Source organism: Pongo pygmaeus, chromosome 6, assembly GCF_028885625.2.
Source record: "Pongo pygmaeus isolate AG05252 chromosome 6, NHGRI_mPonPyg2-v2.0_pri, whole genome shotgun sequence".
Lineage (NCBI taxonomy): Eukaryota > Metazoa > Chordata > Mammalia > Primates > Hominidae > Pongo > Pongo pygmaeus.
The window spans coordinates 96,350,008-96,369,046 of NC_072379.2; the positions used below are offsets into that span (position 1 = coordinate 96,350,008).

At 37.0% G+C, this 19,039-nt stretch overlaps 1 protein-coding gene across 4 annotated transcripts in view; it reads left to right on the forward strand.

Moving 5' to 3' along the window:
- Positions 1-7,550: 7,550 nt before the first annotated feature.
- Positions 7,551-19,039, forward strand: part of HGF (hepatocyte growth factor) — a 73,441-nt gene continuing 61,952 nt past the window's right edge. For 2 of the 4 annotated variants that reach the window (XM_063667669.1, XM_054496234.2), the window contains exons 1-2: positions 9,590-9,840; positions 16,861-17,026. In XM_063667669.1, the coding sequence (XP_063523739.1) occupies positions 9,753-9,840; positions 16,861-17,026 (254 nt within the window). In that variant the 5' untranslated portion in view covers positions 9,590-9,752. Of the gene's footprint in view, positions 7,559-9,536; positions 9,841-16,860; positions 17,027-19,039 lie in introns of those variants that run through there. The other 2 variants (XM_054496232.2, XM_054496233.2) reach the window with 2 other exon arrangements.

Genomic DNA, 19,039 nt, shown 5'->3' on the forward strand with positions numbered 1-19,039 from the left:
GTGTGTTGGTGTGTATGTGTCTGTGTGAAAGGAATTAAATAGTGAATTTACTATTCTCTTTTTTTTTTTTTTTTTTTGAGACAGGGTCTCACTCTGTCGCCCAGGTTGGAGTGCAGTGGTGTGATTCATGGCTCACTGCAGCCTCAACCTCCTGGGCTCAGACACTCCCACCTCAGCCTTCTGAGTAGTTGGGATCACAGATGCGTACCACCACGCCTGTCTAATTTCTGTATTTTTCTGTAGAAACGAGGTTTTATCAAGTTTCCCAGGCTGGTCTCAAACTCCTGAACTCAAATAATCCACCCACCTTGGCCTCCCAAAGTGCCAGGATTACAGGTATGAGCCACTGCGTCAGCCTTGCAATGTGGTTTGAATGAAAATATCAAATACTTTGAATATATTAGGTGAAAACAATTAAAGCCTACTTAGTGACAGCTAAATATCTTTTGGTAGTCACTAAGATATGCCAGACACTGCTATAGGCTCTAACTCAGAAGGAGGACAATATATAGTCAATCATGTACTCTCTTAATAGAATGAGTGGCTAGCTTGAGTTCTTTGGAAATAGGAAAATTCAGTTAACATTTTATTAATAAAATTGAGAAGCTGAGTCAATAAGAATTTTTTGGACAGAGCATGATGGTATTTATTCTCTTTTTACTGATTTAATGGTACAAAACACAAATGCTGTTAGTTCCTGGGTGCTGTATACCCCTTACGGAACTTCAAGAAAATTATTTTAATGACATTTATCAAGAAATGATGCCAATGCAAAGTTAAGTATGCTCAAAACTTCTTACATTTTAAAATACCAAATTATTTTACTCAAATATAATTTTTTACTAGCAATATTTTATAACATGGAATTGTGTGGCTTCTTCTGCTTCCCTGCATTAGTTAATGCATGGATGCATGCAGCAAACTTAAATTCATGTTTAGTTTCACTTAAAACTTATTGTAAAATATTAACAGATACTTTGGATTAAATAATTGTTAAACACTAAGGCATTTCCTAATATCATTATGCCAAGATCATGCTTTCACTCTGCATTTTAATTTAGGTATTTTCTGTTTGAGATATTAAATGACTCAAAGACTATCTTAAATGTTTCAGTATTAATAAGACTAGTAATAAAATTGTATTGTGTTCCTAAATATGTCATCTATGTTTTGCATGTTTATTCCTAATCATCACTATAATTCACATGTAATACGTTTAAGTGTAAATAACTGCTACAACTCTTATTATAATCATTTTGCAAATGTATACAGTAAAATAATTTGTCCAGGTTTTCTCAGTTAGTAAGTGGTATCATTAAGACTTCAACCAGCTGGTCTACACTGTGCTATCTCATTGTGTACATTAGGAATAAAATAAATAAGTCCCTAACAAGAAATGTTAATTGGTAGGGTATTCAAGCTATATATTGTACAGAAATCCTGAATTAAAAATTCAACAAGACATGAAGTTTTTTTCTGATAAGTAATATTCGGGACAATGGCTAAATAACCATAAGATGTAATAGCACTTTGGAGAGGTAAAAGATTGTCTGTTAGGAAAATGACAGAAAAAAAACTATAGAAAAATATTAGTGCAACTTTAAATGTGGGAAATGCTAGGATAAATACATCATTTTGGGGCTGGACAGAGATAGCTGAAAAAGAGAATTCTCTTACTTAACTCTTAAAAGAGAAGGCCATATGTAATCTTTCTTATTCACATAAAACAAGCAAATAAACTAACCACACAAAAGAGACTTAGAAAACTATGAACATTTTTCCTTTTATCAGGGCAAAGCAAACAAGCAGTTTAAGGATAGCTATAATCTAGTGCTCTCTATAGTGGGTGTTCTGCTAAATGTCATCACTTACTCAGTATACAAGGCATAATTCTGTTTTGGAGTTGCAGCATGAGGAGACTAGGCTCATTCTAGAGATGTTTCTCCCTTCTAGTCCCTTCATTCAGGACTAGATTAAAGCATTGGGCAACATACTTCATCTGTCCTTTACACTTGCCATTTTCCATAATTTTGCTATATTCATTATTGTGAGTTGTAAAAACATATAAATAAAACAAGATTAAATAAAGAATATAGAAAATTTTAGGAACTATGAATTTGCCTCCTCACATCCTTTGTTCCTTGGCTAGAAAAAGCAATGTTTCTGGTGGATTTGATAGTCCCTTAGCTCTATCAAGTCTCCGGGAGTCCAGTAACTGCAAATCCTCACAAACTTGAAAATGGTAAGAAGTCTGCCAAGAACCCTCCCATTTAGAATGAGGATTCCCAGGCTCATAGTTTAGGAATTTAAGTAGAAGCTTCTTAAAAAACTTAAAGCATACTATCTTATTAAGGATAAACTAGATATAAATTCAGTCATTTAAAAAATGTTGCAAGATTAATGTATCGTATGGGGCCATGCTATCATAGCGTTAGCTAAATAACTCTTTAAGTAATTCCTAAGAAGGGCCAATGCACCAGATGACTGGTGTACAGAATAGTGTATTATAAAGAAACAAACACCACCCCCCAACCCTCGGCCTCGTACAGAAAAAAAAGCAATGCTCCACCAGGTGGAGTCTTTTCCTCTCAGGTTTGAAATGTAATTCCTGGTATCGAGTGCCATCTGGTAAGTGGAATCGCCCTCAGATATCCCCAGGACCGCAATAAACATGCAACATATACATATAGTAAAAGGGAAACCTCAATTTTATTACATGGCTTTCAAGATGCAAAATAAATGGATTAAACAGTTACTTTGAAATGTACCTTATTGTGAATATTCCCATGTTCTTACACTAATGATTTTATCATGGTTGGATTCTAAACTGGGAAAAAAGAAATAGATTCCTCCAATTCATGCATTTTACTAATATGCCAGTATCCAACATACCAGGTGTGGAGTGCTTGGGCTTTATAAGTTTGGGGGCACTCCAGATTTAACAAAGCAGCCAACACCTGGAAATACATAAAAGCTGGCCTCTAAGCACAAGGTGATGAGTGTTAGTTAACTAGGCCCCCTGGATTCAGAAAATGGCCCCTCGTGGCTCAGAAAAGAAAACCGAAAATGCAGCATCAGAGTTTAGTTTTAGCTCAGATTTCCTGGTGTTCTCAACGCCTGTCCTCTCTTTACTCCCAAAATGCAAAACACAGCTCAAGTCATGACGGTCTTTTCTGTTTGAGAAGAATTTCTCTTAATATGTACTCTGCTATTATTTTATAGTCATAGTGAACAATATAAAAATGCTGTTTAAGTATATATGGCATATTTCTAAAGGAAAAAAATAACCCTGCTATTTTTACACACATGACAATTCCTATCCTGTGATGCTGTACTTTAACTGTTACTGTCATTTTCCTGGATGTTGCTTTGTGGTCTCACCACAAATTCTGCAACAGATTTCCTGGGAGTGTGGCAAAGTCCTGGGTGAGTGGTTGAGACTATGATTTGACTGAGTAACCATTAGAGTCCTTTTAGTGGTTAATCGATGAATTAATAAAAATAAAACCTTTACATTAAGTCTATAATGTGTACTGAAGTCCTGTCAGTTGCTTTCAATTAGGTCATTTTTATTATGTAATGGACAAAGACTCACCAAATTCCCAAAGACTCTATACTTGACTCTATAGATTGCATCACATTCCTTTGTAGACAGGTGTTTTGTTAGACACAACTATTTTAAAACACTTTTCTTTAACCATTTTCTCTGGGCTTGTGTCTGTGGTATGTGCTTGGCATACTCTCTGAACAAGGAGCTATCTTCAGTCATTGTTACCTTATGTTCAAAAGACAAAGTAATCAAGGTCCTGTTATCCTTGTTCGCAATATACTACTGCAAAATACTAGTAGAAAGAAAGGGGGGTTCAAACTAAAGTGCCACCAACATACAGATAACTTTTTAGTATCTTTTACAATTATGCCTTTAATAGTCATTATCTTGATTTGCCCATAATCACATTTAGACTACATTTACACCAATCATCTTAGACTAGATCAACATTACCTAATATAGCTTTCTGCAATGATGGACATATTCTGTATCTGCATTATCTACTGTGGGAGCCACCAACCACTCATATGTGATTACTAAACACAACAGAGGAAGTTTAGTTTTAATTAATTTAATTTTGAATATATATAGGAACATGTGGCTTATAGCTACTATATTCAACATCACAGGTCTAGGTGTCTGCATGGATGTTGTACCCACTCTTCAATAATTTTGCAAATAAATATGTCATCATACTTGCTTGTGTCATATAGATTTTAGTTTCTGCTTCATGTGTTTAAAGTGGTTTTTGTCTGATTCAAATTGTAATGTATTTTGTAATATTTCCTACATTAAAGGTAGTCAACATATTCAGTGGCAAGATCTAAAGATAAAAAATGACCAGTTAGAGGGTAGAATCAACAAACAAGAAAACAATGAGAATATCTGGTTGTGTAGGAAAAGTAAGCAATACCAAAGATTACACAAGTGCTTCCTTCATAGTTTTGGAAGGTAAAAATTGTATAGAAGTATAGCGGCTACTAAAGAATTCAGAAAAGTAGAATAATCTAATTTTAAAGAGAAAAGGAATGCTGGAAATTTCTTAATCTGGATCTCTTTCAATGTGGCATAGTGTTTCATAGCAGTGATTTGATACCTGGATAGCTGGTGTCTTGAAATCACATTTCATTAATAGTTTAACCTAAACCAAGTTACCATCTCTAAATGTTGATTTCATTACCTGTAAGTCAATGACAATAATAAGATATACCTCTTAGATACACATACCCTTTTCTTTCTGAGGCAAGGTGTAAGGGCAAGTGAGATAATACATATGAAGTGTTTAGTACAGCAGCTGACACATACAGCCCCATTTTGGTGATAGGGAAACTGAGGTATTAGGGTGCTAAATTAGCTTCCTCAATTTGTAATTGTTTTAGTAAGTGACTCAGCTGGGATTTGAAAGCAGGCCTATGACTAAGCTGAGCCTATCCAAGTGGTAGCAGAAACAGAACGGCACCTGGCATGTGACAGGCATTTAATAAACAAAATGACAGTTCAAGAACACAAAACGCATTAGTAATCACAGGCGTTTAGTAAACAAAATGACCAGTTCAATAACACAAAACTCATTAGTAATCTACAGATCATAAGGTCATGTCAGCTTATTCCCCACGTATGTTCTTACAAGCATCACTTGTGGAGAAACATGGGCTTAAGACAAAGAAAGATACTGTGTTAAAGCAGCAGCCTTTTAAAGAGCACAGTAATAGAGGCTTTTCCATTAAATCCATCTAGTATCCATGAGATACTAGAACCCTCAATCATAGGACAGATTTAAAATGGTATTATAGGGTAATGAGTATCCATCTAGTATTTAAGTATTTACATAAATTGCAGTATTTAAAGTAATCTCTTTACAAGTTATTTTATCAAAAACTTTTCAGACACAATTGTTTGGGGATTTGTTCAAACTGTTTAACACTTAAGAAGTACTGGCTTACCTTGGAGATACTGCTTGTTTGGTTTCAGACCACTGTGATCAAGCAAAAATTGCAATAAAGCAAGTTACATGAATTTTTTTTTCCCAGTGCATAGAAAAGTTACACAGCAGACTATTAAGTCTGCAATAGCATTATGTTTAAAAATGTCCATACCTTAACTTAAAAATACTTTATTTTTAAAAAATGCTAACGATCATATAAACCTTCAGTGAGTGATAATCTTTTTGCTGATGGAGGGTCTTGCTTGATGTTCAGAGCCTTGCTGTGGCTTTGGCTTAAGGCTTAAGGGAATATTGCAGCTGGTTTGATCCTCTATCTAGACTGCTCAAATTTTCTGCATATCAGCAATAAGGCTGCTCTGCTCTCTTATCATTTGTGTGTTCACTGGAGTAGCACTTCTAACTTGCTTCAAGAACTTTTCTTTTGCATTTGCAACCCGGATAACTGGTGCAAGAGGACTGGCTTTTGACCTAACTCATCTTTGGGCCTGCCTTTCCCCAAAAGCTTAATTTATTTCTAGCTTTTGATTTCAAGGAAGAGACACGCAACTCTTCCTTTCACTTGAACACTTAGAGGTCATTGCAGGGCTATCAATTGGCCTAATTTCAATAATGTTGTGTTTTAGGAAATAGAGAAGCCTGAGGGGAGGGGGAGAGATGGGTGAACAGCTCGTCAGTGGAGTAGTCAGAATACATACATGAATGGATTAAGTTTGAGTTGTGGTTTGTGGTGCCCAAAACAATTATAGCAGTAACATCAAAGATCACTGATCACAGATCATCATGTAAAATAATAAGGAAATATTTGAAATATTGCAAGAATTACCAAAATGTGACATGGAGACACAAAGTGAGCACATGCTGTGGGAAAAACGGCACCAACAGACTTGCTCAATTCGAGGACACCACAAAACTGAATTTGTAAAAACACATTATCTGTGAAGTACAATAAAGTGAAGGTCAATAAAATGATGTATGCCTATGTAAGGCAATCAGTAGATGATGGGAATAAAACATTGCATAATTTAGAAAAAACAAAGAGAATATGTTATCAAAATAGACTAAACCAATAGCATAATTAGAATTTGAGTATTCCTTTATAGTTTTGAAAGATTTAAAATTATGTATTATTTTATAAATTATTATGGAGGATCTCCTATATATCCAGTCTCAGACTTATTTTGGTGATTATACTCTGGAACATGTGATTCTTCTCCTCGTGGGGTTAAAAAAAATTTATACCATCCTATGGGGTATGACTAATCTGAATCTCACACTTGAATATTACTTTGGGATCTTAGGCAAGTTATTTAAGAATAAAAACAACTTAATATGTTTCCTCAACCATAAAATGAGAATTTTAATAATCTTAAACTTACTGTAAGGATCAAATAATTTTCAATGGTACGTAATATGATGCTTAGCATACATTAAGAGCTCAGTGTATCTTAGCAACAATTTCAGTAAAGAAAGACCAAATAATTTTTGTCAACAAGAAACATGAATATATAAATTATATAGGTTTTAAGTTGTATTTACCATATTTAATGCGACAGTAAAAATCATGAAAATGTGTGACCTAATAAATAAGTTTATTCAGTTTTCTAATGTCCTGAACCCCTTATCTCAGATGGATTTTGCTCCAAACTTATAACAATAATTTACAACCCTGACTCTAGTTTTTTTTCTGAGAGAAAAAAAATAAATAGAAACACTGTTCTTTTTCTTTCCTTACCTACAGGAATTTACTTACAGAAAAATCTAACTTCTTGTAAAAACAGCCTTAATCCCTTGTTGGGCCAAGGGAAAACTTTTCCATTGTTCTCTGAAGGTTTGCTAAAAAAAATTACTGACAAGAGGCAGATCGATAGGAGAAAAGGCATACACATTTATTTGATCATAATTTACACAACTGGAGAGCCTTTAGAACAAAGACCCAAAGTTACAAAAGAAATTGTCCGTTTTTATGCTTAGGTTCAACAAAGTGTGGGCAGGTGTGGAGAAATACAACTGTACAAAAGGAATATGATCTCATGCTAACAGACTGAGTGGGGACGCCTGGCAAGGTGAGATTCTTCCTGGCATCTCTGTGCAGTACTCATTCCTTCTGGGTATGGGGCAGGACCTTCTCTGGAATGGGGTCTTACGAGCTATGATCAAACAAGGTAGGTCAGATAATGTCTTTATGGCCAAATTTCACACAGAAAGTTGAGGTGTTAGAGTGATATGCTTAGGTTTTATGGCTGGTTTGGGAAAAAGGGTTCTGATTTCTAGGAACCACCTTGGGAAAGAGGGATTCTAGTTTCTATGCCTCGCCTTGCGGGAGAATGAAGGGCCGGAGACTGGAGGGCGGGAGAAGGTCAGAGAGAGCTGCTTCTGAGGTCTTCATTTGGGGTATCATTTTTCTGAGCCCCTACACCCTAATAAAGCACAAGAGATGCAGTGGAGCAATTCAGGGTCATGGTCAGGCTATGCATTGAACTGAGATTTCCCAAAAAGTCTACTGAACAGTAAAATGGATCCTGGGGACACCAGAGAGAGGCTGACAAATGATTTTTAAGTAAGGAGAAAATGATAAACGAGAAGGATTAGCAATAGAAATGGGTCATATAAAATAGATCCCTCAAAAGGAATTCTCTTAATCCCTAGCTTCTCTAGATATCCCACAACTTCACGGACTTATCAGGCAGGTTGTTTTTCCCTGAAAGTGGGAGTAGAGGAGCTGGAGGACAAATGAAGGTGGTATGTGGAGGGAAGGCTGTTCTGTGGATGAGTTTAATTCAGCCCCACAATCACTTCTGTACAGATACACACCGCTCTAGTCATTCCCACATTTGGCCTGCTTTCTCTTCCTCTGTGGACGGGGGCACTGTTCTCTACTAATATCCATCTCAGAGAGACACAGGGCCAAGTATCCCTCGGCATCCATTAGAAATAAAGCAGGCTCTTGCTTAAAGTTACCAGAGCATCCACCTTTGGGTGCAAAGACAAATTCTCTGAATCAAGTGAGGGGTCTGGGCAATGATCTCACAAAGATTTGATACCTAGGAGTCCCCCCATGCCCATACAAGCTCCTCCTCTTTCCACTTACACTTTGGGAAGCTGGCTGTCGTGTACAGGCAGATGAAGCTGGAAAAGAGAGGCATATTCAGTACTCACAAATTCAAACAGCTTGAGGGATTTCCGGTGAAAGTCAGTCCTAACCGGTGTATATGTACGTATACACCAACATATGTGAACGTGTTGTGTGCACATGTGTGCCTGTACAAGGACACACGGCATATTTACCTGTCAGGGACAGGCTATGGACAATGACTATTTCTTGGACTTTCTCTTAAAAAGTCAGATCAGACAAGTTTATTTTGTATACTTTGGGTAAATGTGTGGTATTTCGTGAGTTTAGCAGTTTGTGAAAAAAGAAAAAAAAAGGCTGCCTGCTCTGAGCCCATGGGGCAGGGGCAATTTTTTCATCTGACAATCTGCGTGCTTTTGTTTTGCTTGCTTATTTTGGCCCCACAATACCACACCCTTTTCTTAACTAACCTCTTTCTACCTGGGCTGCACATGCCTGGGCTCTCCTCCCTGGCCTCCCTCCCGCCTCTCCCAGGTCTCTAAACCCCTAGAGAACCTGTGTCAGTGTTTTGAATCTCTCAATTGCTCTAGCAGGAAAACTAGACAGATTAGGAGCTGGGGCATATTTGGCTGAAAGACAGCTCTTCGCTTTCTTCTTATGCTGCTTCCCCTTCCTCTTTTCCCAAATAGATATATAAACACATGTATTTTCCTGTTTAAATTGAGCGAATTGGTCCTCTGCCTGTGCCTTGATTTAGCCATTGGGCTCAGCCTTGCTCCTCCTTTCCTTACTCGGATAGGAGCCACTGGGATCTGGAGCTCCAGCTTCCAAATTGAAGCTGGCCTCAGGCCAGGTGACCTTTTCTTTGTAAGTTTCTTTCCTAAGCGTGGAGTTGGGGGGAGGCGGGGAATGGGGGGGTTGCAGGGATCTGTTTGGTGGTGTTGAAGGGGGGGGGCGAGTGAGGAAAGGAGGGGGCTGGAAGAGAGTAAAGGGCTCTTGTTAAACAGTTTCTTACCGTAAGAGGGAGTTCAGACCTAGATCTTTCCAGTTAATCACACAACAAACTTAGCTCATCGCAATAAAAAGCAGCTCAGAGCCGACTGGCTCTTTTAGACACTGACTCCGAACAGGATTCTTTCACCCAGGCATCTCCTCCAGAGGGATCCGCCAGCCCGTCCAGCAGCACCATGTGGGTGACCAAACTTCTGCCAGCCCTGCTGCTGCAGCATGTCCTCCTGCATCTCCTCCTGCTCCCCATCGCCATCCCCTATGCAGGTTAGTTCCCTTCTTCTTCTTCATTATTAGTGTTAGTATTTAACTCTCCTGCTAACCTTCCCTATTCCTTTTAACACCCTCTTTTTACCCTATTCCCAGCATCCTTTCTGAACTCAGTATGTAGTATAGGTTTCTAAAAGCTCTCATTATGCTTTCTTTTGACATTCATTTTTTTGTTGTTTGAATAGCATTTAAAATGATAATTAACTTTCCCTCAACTCCCCTCCACCTCCAACACAAGCCCCGTCCCATTTAGCCTAATAGTTGTGGATTATGAGATAGGGAGGAAGTGCTAATACTGGCTGAACTTGGCTGCTTTGGACAAGTTTAAAGCTAAAGAGAGGGGCTGGTCTGAAGAGGCAAGAGTGATGGTCAGTCCAGAAGGAAGTCATCCTTTTCCAGAGATCAATTTTTCATGAGAATCCACTACTCCACATCACCTAGTCAACATTTGGAGCCAAATTACGACTTTGTACAGGTTTTCATTTTGAGGAGGCAGAATAAACTCTGAGTATTTGCATATCATAAAAATGAAAGAGAAAGCCTCTTTTTAAAGATCTTATTCTTTCTGGGTATGGATGCCTGCCCTTTGAAACTGCAGTGCACGGAGACTTCGATTAAAGCTGCAGAACTGCCCATCTCTGTCTCCCACTTTCTCCCTTGGATTTACCGTTTGGGGAGGAGTTGCTTGAAAGTTCATATTGCCTGGGGGTTTAGAGATCTCGTTTGCTGCTTTGGGAAGTTTCTCTTGTTATCAGGGCGAGAGGAAACATCTGTATTTTGTTGTATCATTGTAGAGGCTGAGGTGCCAACGGGAGAAGGCAGTGAATATCAAGGGTAGGCACAGGGGAATAAAAGAGTGGAACAAATGCCCAGATGGAGACATGGCCTTTTTACAATATAAAAAAGAGAACTGGCTGTATCTTTTGAGATGGTAAATATGAAATTTATCAGACCTCTGATCTAGTTTTTGATATGGTACAAGGGTTAAAAAACTCAAGAATTTGCTAAATGAAAAGGAAAATCATTCAACCCACCTGGTTTTCTTTTATTTTGTGAAGTGGCCCTTTTGGAAAATGACACTGTTTGGAAAGGGTCACTTTGAAAGCATTTAGGTAAGATTTCTGAAGAAGTGAAAAAGCAGTGAGTTCAAATCAAGCAGGTTTTCATACCTGAGATGTGTCATGTTAAAATCGCTTCACAGGGTCGGGTGCGGTGGCTCATGCCTGTAATCCCAGCACTTTGGGAGGCCGAGGAAGGCAGATCACAAGGTCAGGAGATCGAGACCATCCTAGCTAACACGGTGAAACCCTGTCTCTACTAAAAATACAAAAAATTAGCCAGGCATGGTGGCAGGCACCTGTAGTCCCAGCTACTTGGGAGGCTGAGGCAGGAGAATCTCTTGAACCCGGGAGGTGGAGGTTGCAGTAAGCCGAGATTGTATCACCGCACTTCAGCCTGGGCAACGGAGCGAGACTCCATCTCAAGAAGAAGAAAAAAAAAATGCCTCACAGATGACTGCTGGTTTAGGGGATTTTGAGCTTAAATTGAAATAATTGCTAATATTTTGAGGGTTTTCATTTTTAAAGATGAAAATGTCACTGTTCTTAAGTAGAATCTGGTTACCTGAATTCATCTGTGCTAATGCAAGGGGAACACAGTGTGGAAAACCCAAACAGTAGATCAACCATAGGCAGTGTCTATTTGTTTTTGGCATGCATTATGAACTTTTGGCAGGAGACATACATTTGTAATTATATTTCACTTTGCCTAATGTAGAAATGACTGTGTTTCCTGAGTACAGGCAGAATGCAGCCCAAGAGTGCTGGCAGGCAAGGAGAGTCCAGTTGGGAATTACAAATATGCTGTGAATAATTCCTGAAGTGGATAATTCTAAAATTGTCATCAAAGGAGGGTGCGCCTTTGTTTAGATGGCCAGTTTATTTTGATAGTTTTTTTTAAATAACCTTTAAAATAAAAAACATGGGTAGCCTCTTAGAACATACAAAGTTTGTTCTTTTTTAAATGACATTTAATATTGACTATTTAGAGGTTTCTTTTGTTGTTACTAGCTTTGATTATAATTATTCTATGAATTTATATTTGTACATATTGTAAAATAACACATTGTTAGGAAAGAAGTATATACGGTAAGTTGACAACCAGTTATCAACAGAATACATTACGGAGATACTTTTTTAAAAGCTTAAGAAATATTCAATATAATGGGCCCATGCCATCTTTGTAGGAGTTAGCCTATATAGAATTACCCTCTATTCATTCCCACCTACATGGGAAACAAATATCCAATCCTCTGTAATAAAAGAAGCATTAAATGAGCACCTAATGTTCAAGAGTATGTGGGGGATGTAAAGATGAACAAATGAGAAAGGAACTTAAATTTGTTGAGCAACTGATATGAACCAAGTAGTAAAGTACACCTTACTTAATTCTAATAGGGTTGGCACTATTGGACTCATTTTGCCTGAGGAAACTGAGGTTCAAAGACCTCAGTTATCTTATTTCTTTGTGAGTTAAGTGACAGAGCTGAGATTCCTACCCAAATGTATGTGAATGAACTATGTGGTGGTTTTTTTTTTTTCCTTTTTTCATTTATATTGAAGCCAGCAGCAGTGAAATCAACCAAAACTTACTTTAAAAAAATCATTTGGCTAAGTGATATATTTATAAAAAACCCTGTTAGAAATACTTTGTACTATGGTTGAGAGTTCATTTTTAGCAGAGAGAATCAAACCAGGTTAAGGGGTCATGTCGTACTGAAGTCCATATGAAAAGACGGATGGTAGAATAGTCAGTACCTTAGCACAGGAACACAAGTGGCCCAAGGTACGAGGTTCATAAGTATAAGGAATGTCCCAGGAAGGACCCCACACAGCAACTGAAGGCAAGCATTTGAGGCAGAAGTACTGGGCATGTGATGGAGAATATTGTCTGTGAGTGGAAAAGTAAGATGAGGTAGGATGGATAGGATTGAAGGTCATGCTCAACCATGTGGTCTTTAAAATGAATGTCATGGGAGCAGCTGAAAGTTTTTTTGTTGAAAAGGTACTTGATTGAAGTTGTTCTTCAGTGTGGTTGCTTCAGTTCCTGTGTGGAAGGAAAGTTGTAGGCAGAAACAGACAGTGAAGGTGGAGGCCAGGATGAGGCTTCTAGAAGAATGAAACCTTAAATAAGAACTGGAAATGAGAAGGAAGAAAATACCTAGGGAGGCCCCTCAAATCACACTGAACATCACTTCATTTTGTAAATCCCCTTGGAAGAGATGATGCTGCAGCTTCTCAAATACCAGCATTTGATTTACATCTGACACAGTCTCTGTCTTCTTGGTATCTTTATTTGTGATATTGTTGCCTTCTCTAAAGAAAGGGAGATGACTGCCGATTTGCAAAAATCCATGTCTTAGATAATAACAACAAAAATTTAGACTTCTATTTGAAATTCTTGGCTTTGGAGAGTTTACAATCTCCAGTCCCAACCATTCCCTTCCATTAATTATTTGTGTACTTTCATCTTAACATCTTGCCACTTCAATCTGTTAATCACTAATCATGTGGATAGGTTTCTCAGAATATGTGGAGCCAGATTCCTGCTTCTTTCCACACCCTGCAAATCCTTTCCTTGCATGATTTTCCTTTGAAGTCAATGGTTAGTCCACACAGAGAAGAAAATATATGAGGTACTGAGAGAAATGAGTGTGAGGTGCGGGGACCAGAGGGAGAAATGTGTCTTTCTTCAAGCACCTTGATACATTTGACCCTACTTTCTGTGTGTAGGTTTTCACTAGGATCCTAATGATTTCAGCTCTAAAACAGGGACTTCAGGTTCTTCAGGAAATATAGCTTCCAGAATGTTTTCCCATGCTGGGAGAAGAGGAAAAAGGAGTTGTAATTTAAAGCACAGGAAAGCATGACAAATTTGTAGTGATCTCTCACCCTTTGATTTCATTTCAATATTTTGTTTATAAACTTCAGCTAACAGTCATGCACAAAAAATAGTAGGGAAAAATCTGATCCAAAGATATTTTTGAGTTTCTTCCCAAATTAAGCTTGGCTTTTAACTGTTTTCAGTAAAACAAGCATCAGTTGTTAATACATATGGAAGAGAAAGTTGAAACTATTTTCAGCAAAGGAATTTTATTTTCAGATGCTGTTTTTGAATGACTTCTGTTTTGAATTTTTCTTTTATTGAATAAGGAATTAATTTTATAGATGTGCGGATTACATGACGTACAATTAGCTCCAACTTCATATTTTTGACTAATTAGTTACTGGCTTAGTATAAATGACTTAATTAAAAGGGAAAGTTTCTACGTCATGAGAACAAAATAGTGAGAAGAGAATTCTGGTGTCTGGTTCTGATTGCCCCTGATAGCTTTGTAGCCCCAGACAAGCTTTCCACTTCTATTTATTATCTAGTAAAGGGAAATAATAGATTTATTTGTTTTTCAAAATGCTTTTTGATCTTTAGATGAAAGGTAGTGATTGGAAAATTTGTCAGCAAGCAAGGGTAGACTGCTTTTATGAGGGACAACAAAACATTAACACATTTCAGTAGGACAACTGAGGAGATTTAGAATTAAATACAATCAACAATTCCACGGAGACCTCTGCTCTCCAGAATCTTCTTCATGGCTTGCCTTCATTTTGCGTGGCATTGAGAAAAGAAACCAGAACATTGACCAGAGATTTTTTTTCATTTGATACATTAAAATACATTACACATTTAATATTTGTCTTAGACTTTTTGATTTTTAGGCTTTTCCCTCACACTTAGACATGTATACTAAATACATTATACATCAGGCCAACTTCAATTTTATATTTTTAGTTAATATAATTATACACATATTTAAGAAATATGTGTATAACACTCTTCTATTTTGGTGAATAGTTGTTTCATAGATTTTTTTCATCAATTAACTATCATTTATTTCTAAGAAACATTCAAATTTATACAGGAAATTATATAACTATTATGCTATGAAGCATTTCAAAGCACCTTAGAAATAGTGTAATAAGGTCAAAGGAAAGAGAAACTCTTAATGGAAAAACTTATCTCCTATTAACGTGGTTCTGTGACAGAAACCAAAATTTCAAATGAATTATGCCTTCTTTGCTTGGAAGAATCAGTTTTTTCTTCGTGCCAGAGATTAAAGGATAAAATTTCAAAAACAAAACTAAAACTTTGCATATTTATAACATTTTAAAAAATCCAAATTGATTTTCAAATATTTACTTAATGGTTATAGTTTAAGTTTAACATAACTTTTATATTTTAGATTGAGAAATTGGGATGTTAACATATCAGGTAATTAAAAAGTCATTTGACAAGTCAATAAGATTGCCAGTGTTGTACAAGGCATTTGGTCCATGCTCAATAAATAGCATGTTGACAGATTTTTGGTTGATTTCATTTTCATGTTAAAATGTCTTTTAAACTGTATCTGTTGTACCATAGCCATTCTATCCTGTAAGGCAAAGCAAAATTAAAAATGAAATCATCATTGAAGGAATTAGTATTGTCTTTTGGAGATTGTGCTTTGGAGTTTTACAGAGTTTCAGAAATTTAGAGGACCTCGTGTTTTCTCTAATTTATTGCAGCCTTCAAATTAGGATGGACACTAATTAGTAGCATCTGCTCATCTCATAAACCAACTGGAGCCAGTGGTTGCTGACAAACTTAGAGTATGATGGCATTTTTGGTAGCTCACTCTGCTAGTTGTATTTCCAAATTTTGTGCACACAAATTTTTACTCTCCTTTTTTGACACATTTCAACACAGATTCAGATCAGGAATGTATTTCCTGCTCTACTATCCACATTTTTTCTCTACTGCTGCTCTAAACCAAATATTCAGGAAAATGTTACATGCCATATTTCCGCTACAATCTTAGCAATTCTTAGCTACAGATGGCATGGTCAGTGGTTCAGAGTGGTGGTTTTTAAGTCAGCCTGCTGGGTTTCCAATCTGAGATCTTCTAAGTGGTCAATTAATGTTTTTCTGTCTTGGTTTCTTTGACTGAAAAACGAATGTATCCTTACTGCCTTTGGTATAAGCATGTTTGAAAAGAATTGACAGGCAGAGGAGCACAAGCACATCTATCCTTATTACACAATAGCTGCATTCTATTAAACATTTTGATCTGCATTGTGAAAATGCTGATCACTAACAGATTGGGGCTATTTTGGGCAAATTGAGAATACAGAGAACAAGTTTTTGAAACACTAAAGTTATCCATAAGATTAAGTCTTTTAGAATCTTTTAGTTCTGTTTTTCAGATTTTCAGTAGAAGGCTTCATGCTATCTAGGCGTCTTGTATTTTCATGAAGAAAAATGATATTGCTGCATTAAAGGATGAAGTTTTACATACATTTGATTTACAGCATTTGGCTTGATCTCAAGACAAATAGTTCAGTGATACCAGGAAATAGTGTCCAAAAGCACAGAAAACATTTATGCACTAAATGAGGAGAGAGGGGCTAAAATATGAATAATATGAAAGACTTTAAAGAGTAGGTCAGAATAATTTGCCCACTGTACAGTTTTTAGTGAGAAGTTTCTCGCCTGTCTTTGTGTTGGCTTATCTCATTAAATACTATAACGTACATGAGGACCAACTGTACAAGGAAATGAAAAGTTTAATTATAAAGCATGATACGATATGCTTCTAGCACTGATATTTGCTTTCATGATGTTTGGAAAATATCATGTTATTTATTTCTTTAGTGTGAACTCTGTCCTGATTTTTAAAAGCTCCTTAATTTGAAAGAACGTAAATGAGTGACTCTGCATGACAAGTTGTTTGTTTTTCCTTGATTACAATATTCCTCTCTTTCTCTTAACTATTCCCTACCTCACTCTGCTCCTAACCCCTGGAAATCTAGTATATTGTCAAGTAAAGTCACTTTCTTGTAGATGATCCTTAGGATTTTTTTAATATATGAGCCTTAAAAACATTTCTCCAATGTTTATTTTTTTAAAACATTTTGTATTTAATAGAGGGACAAAGGAAAAGAAGAAATACAATTCATGAATTCAAAAAGTCAGCAAAGACTACCCTAATTAAAATAGATCCAGCACTGAAGATAAAAACCAAAAAAGTGAATACTGCAGACCAATGTGCTAATAGATGTACTAGGAATAAAGGACTTCCATTCACTTGCAAGTAAGTTACTTCATTTTGTTCTTAGAATAATTTTCCAAATACAGCATGCATGTATTATAATCATGTGTCTTTTGTGTTGTAGTCAATGTGATTTGATCATAAAATTGTAAGTTTGACTCTAGATTTAACTCACTACAAACGAAGACTTAACTCTCAGTTTATGGAAACGTAGCTTGAGTAAGGGAGAGCGCAAAAACTGCTACCTTCTAAAATCCACAGTGGCTTTGGTTATGGAATTTGTTTTCTCATCTGATGAGCAATTGAATTTGAGTAACTAAAATGAAGTTCAATTGGCTTTGGGTTTTAAAATATCTATTCAGAGTAACTTTTTTTTTTCCTTGCAAGAGGAATGGAGAAATTTTTAGAACAGAATTTGGGCAGCAGCCAAAATTTACTTCAACTTTATTATATCATCGCTTTTAGGGATTTAAATAAAAGGTGTTGAGAGAATTAGTTTAAAAATTAGAGAGACTGGTGTCAGCAGAGACTGTTTAAAAGAAGAGGATAGCAATGGTAAAGTTTCAGGTGAAAATTGATGGGGCAATTTAAAGAGGCATGCGGGGACTTCAATGGAGAGTTTCATGTCTTTTGACAGTCCCTGTGTGACCTCATAGGGAAGAATTCCTTACTACAGGGGTCCTTAACCCCCTACCCCTGCCACTAGTATGTGGCCTGTTAAGAACCAGGTCTCACAGAGGGAGTGAGCTGCAGGCCAGTGAGCATTACTGCCTGAGCTCCACCTCCTGTTGGATCTGCCACATTAGATTCTCATAGGAGCTGAACCCCATTGTTAACTGCACATGAATGGGATCTAGGGTGTGCGCTCCTTATGAGAATCTAGTGCCTGATGATCTGAAGTGGAACAGTTTCATCCCAAAACCATTCCCCACTCCCCGGCCCACCCCCACCCCCACTCCACCCCCTTGGAAAAATAAACCAGTCCCTGGTGCCAAAAAGGTTGGGAACTGATGCCTTACTACTTTGTCAGTGATCTCAGAGGATAAAACTTTTTGTTTTGGGCTAAGAGGGTGACAATTTCATTCGACAGTTTAGTCTCCTAAACTGTCAGAAGAAGATACATTTTTTTAGTTCTTCATTATCTTCCCTCACTTATTTCCCACTCTTTCACTCCCTATTTTATCTTTTTTTTTTTTTTTAACAGGGTCATGCATAAAATCCTGTACATATTAAATTCTACTTAATTACATTTCGGTAGTGACCACAGGGTTTAGTAATGTCATGGCAAGTGGTCCTAATTTCATCTTGCCTTTTTCAGAGAAATAAATGTCATGGGCCTGAGAGGAAAGAGCATGGTCAGAAAAGATCTTTATCAGGTTTAGGTTGAGGAAAGACTATCTGCTTTCCATTTCTAGAGTGAAACTGCCAATTTCAGGGAGATAGTTCCTGGCAAGGGGAGTGGGAATTGACTTTGCAAGTATATTCCTATGATAATTCTGTTTTATTCTCTGACTTTCATATAAAAGTCTTGCTATTGTTAAAAATAGAGACAACTACTCTCAATCAACATCTCAGCTGTGTAGATTCATGAAGATGTTACAGCAGCTGAGGAGGATAGAGTTGTATTTTCCCCTCTCAGGGCTGGAAGGGCAGGGAAAAGGGAAGGAGAGGACACCTCATTGCTGATTTTTAACTTTGAAAATGAACTCTCTTGGACCCACAAGTAAGGAAAGTATTGCTACCATTCAGTTTTCACATTAGTCAACCGTATACTTAGGAAAGAAAAACTTTCCTTTTGTTTTATTTACTAGGAACTAAAATGATTTTACTGGAGAAGACATTAATAAATTAGTAAGTGCTCACATATTCCATATATATGAGATTTCATACTTTCCTACCATATTTTGGTTGAGTTATATTTATTCTCCAAATTTATGGCAACCTGTGCAGAAAACCACAGGTAATATTATGTGTTAGAGCCAAGATTTCTTGGCCCAGAAATGGTAAAATCCTCCTCATTCATACACACATACACACACACACATGCACACAGAC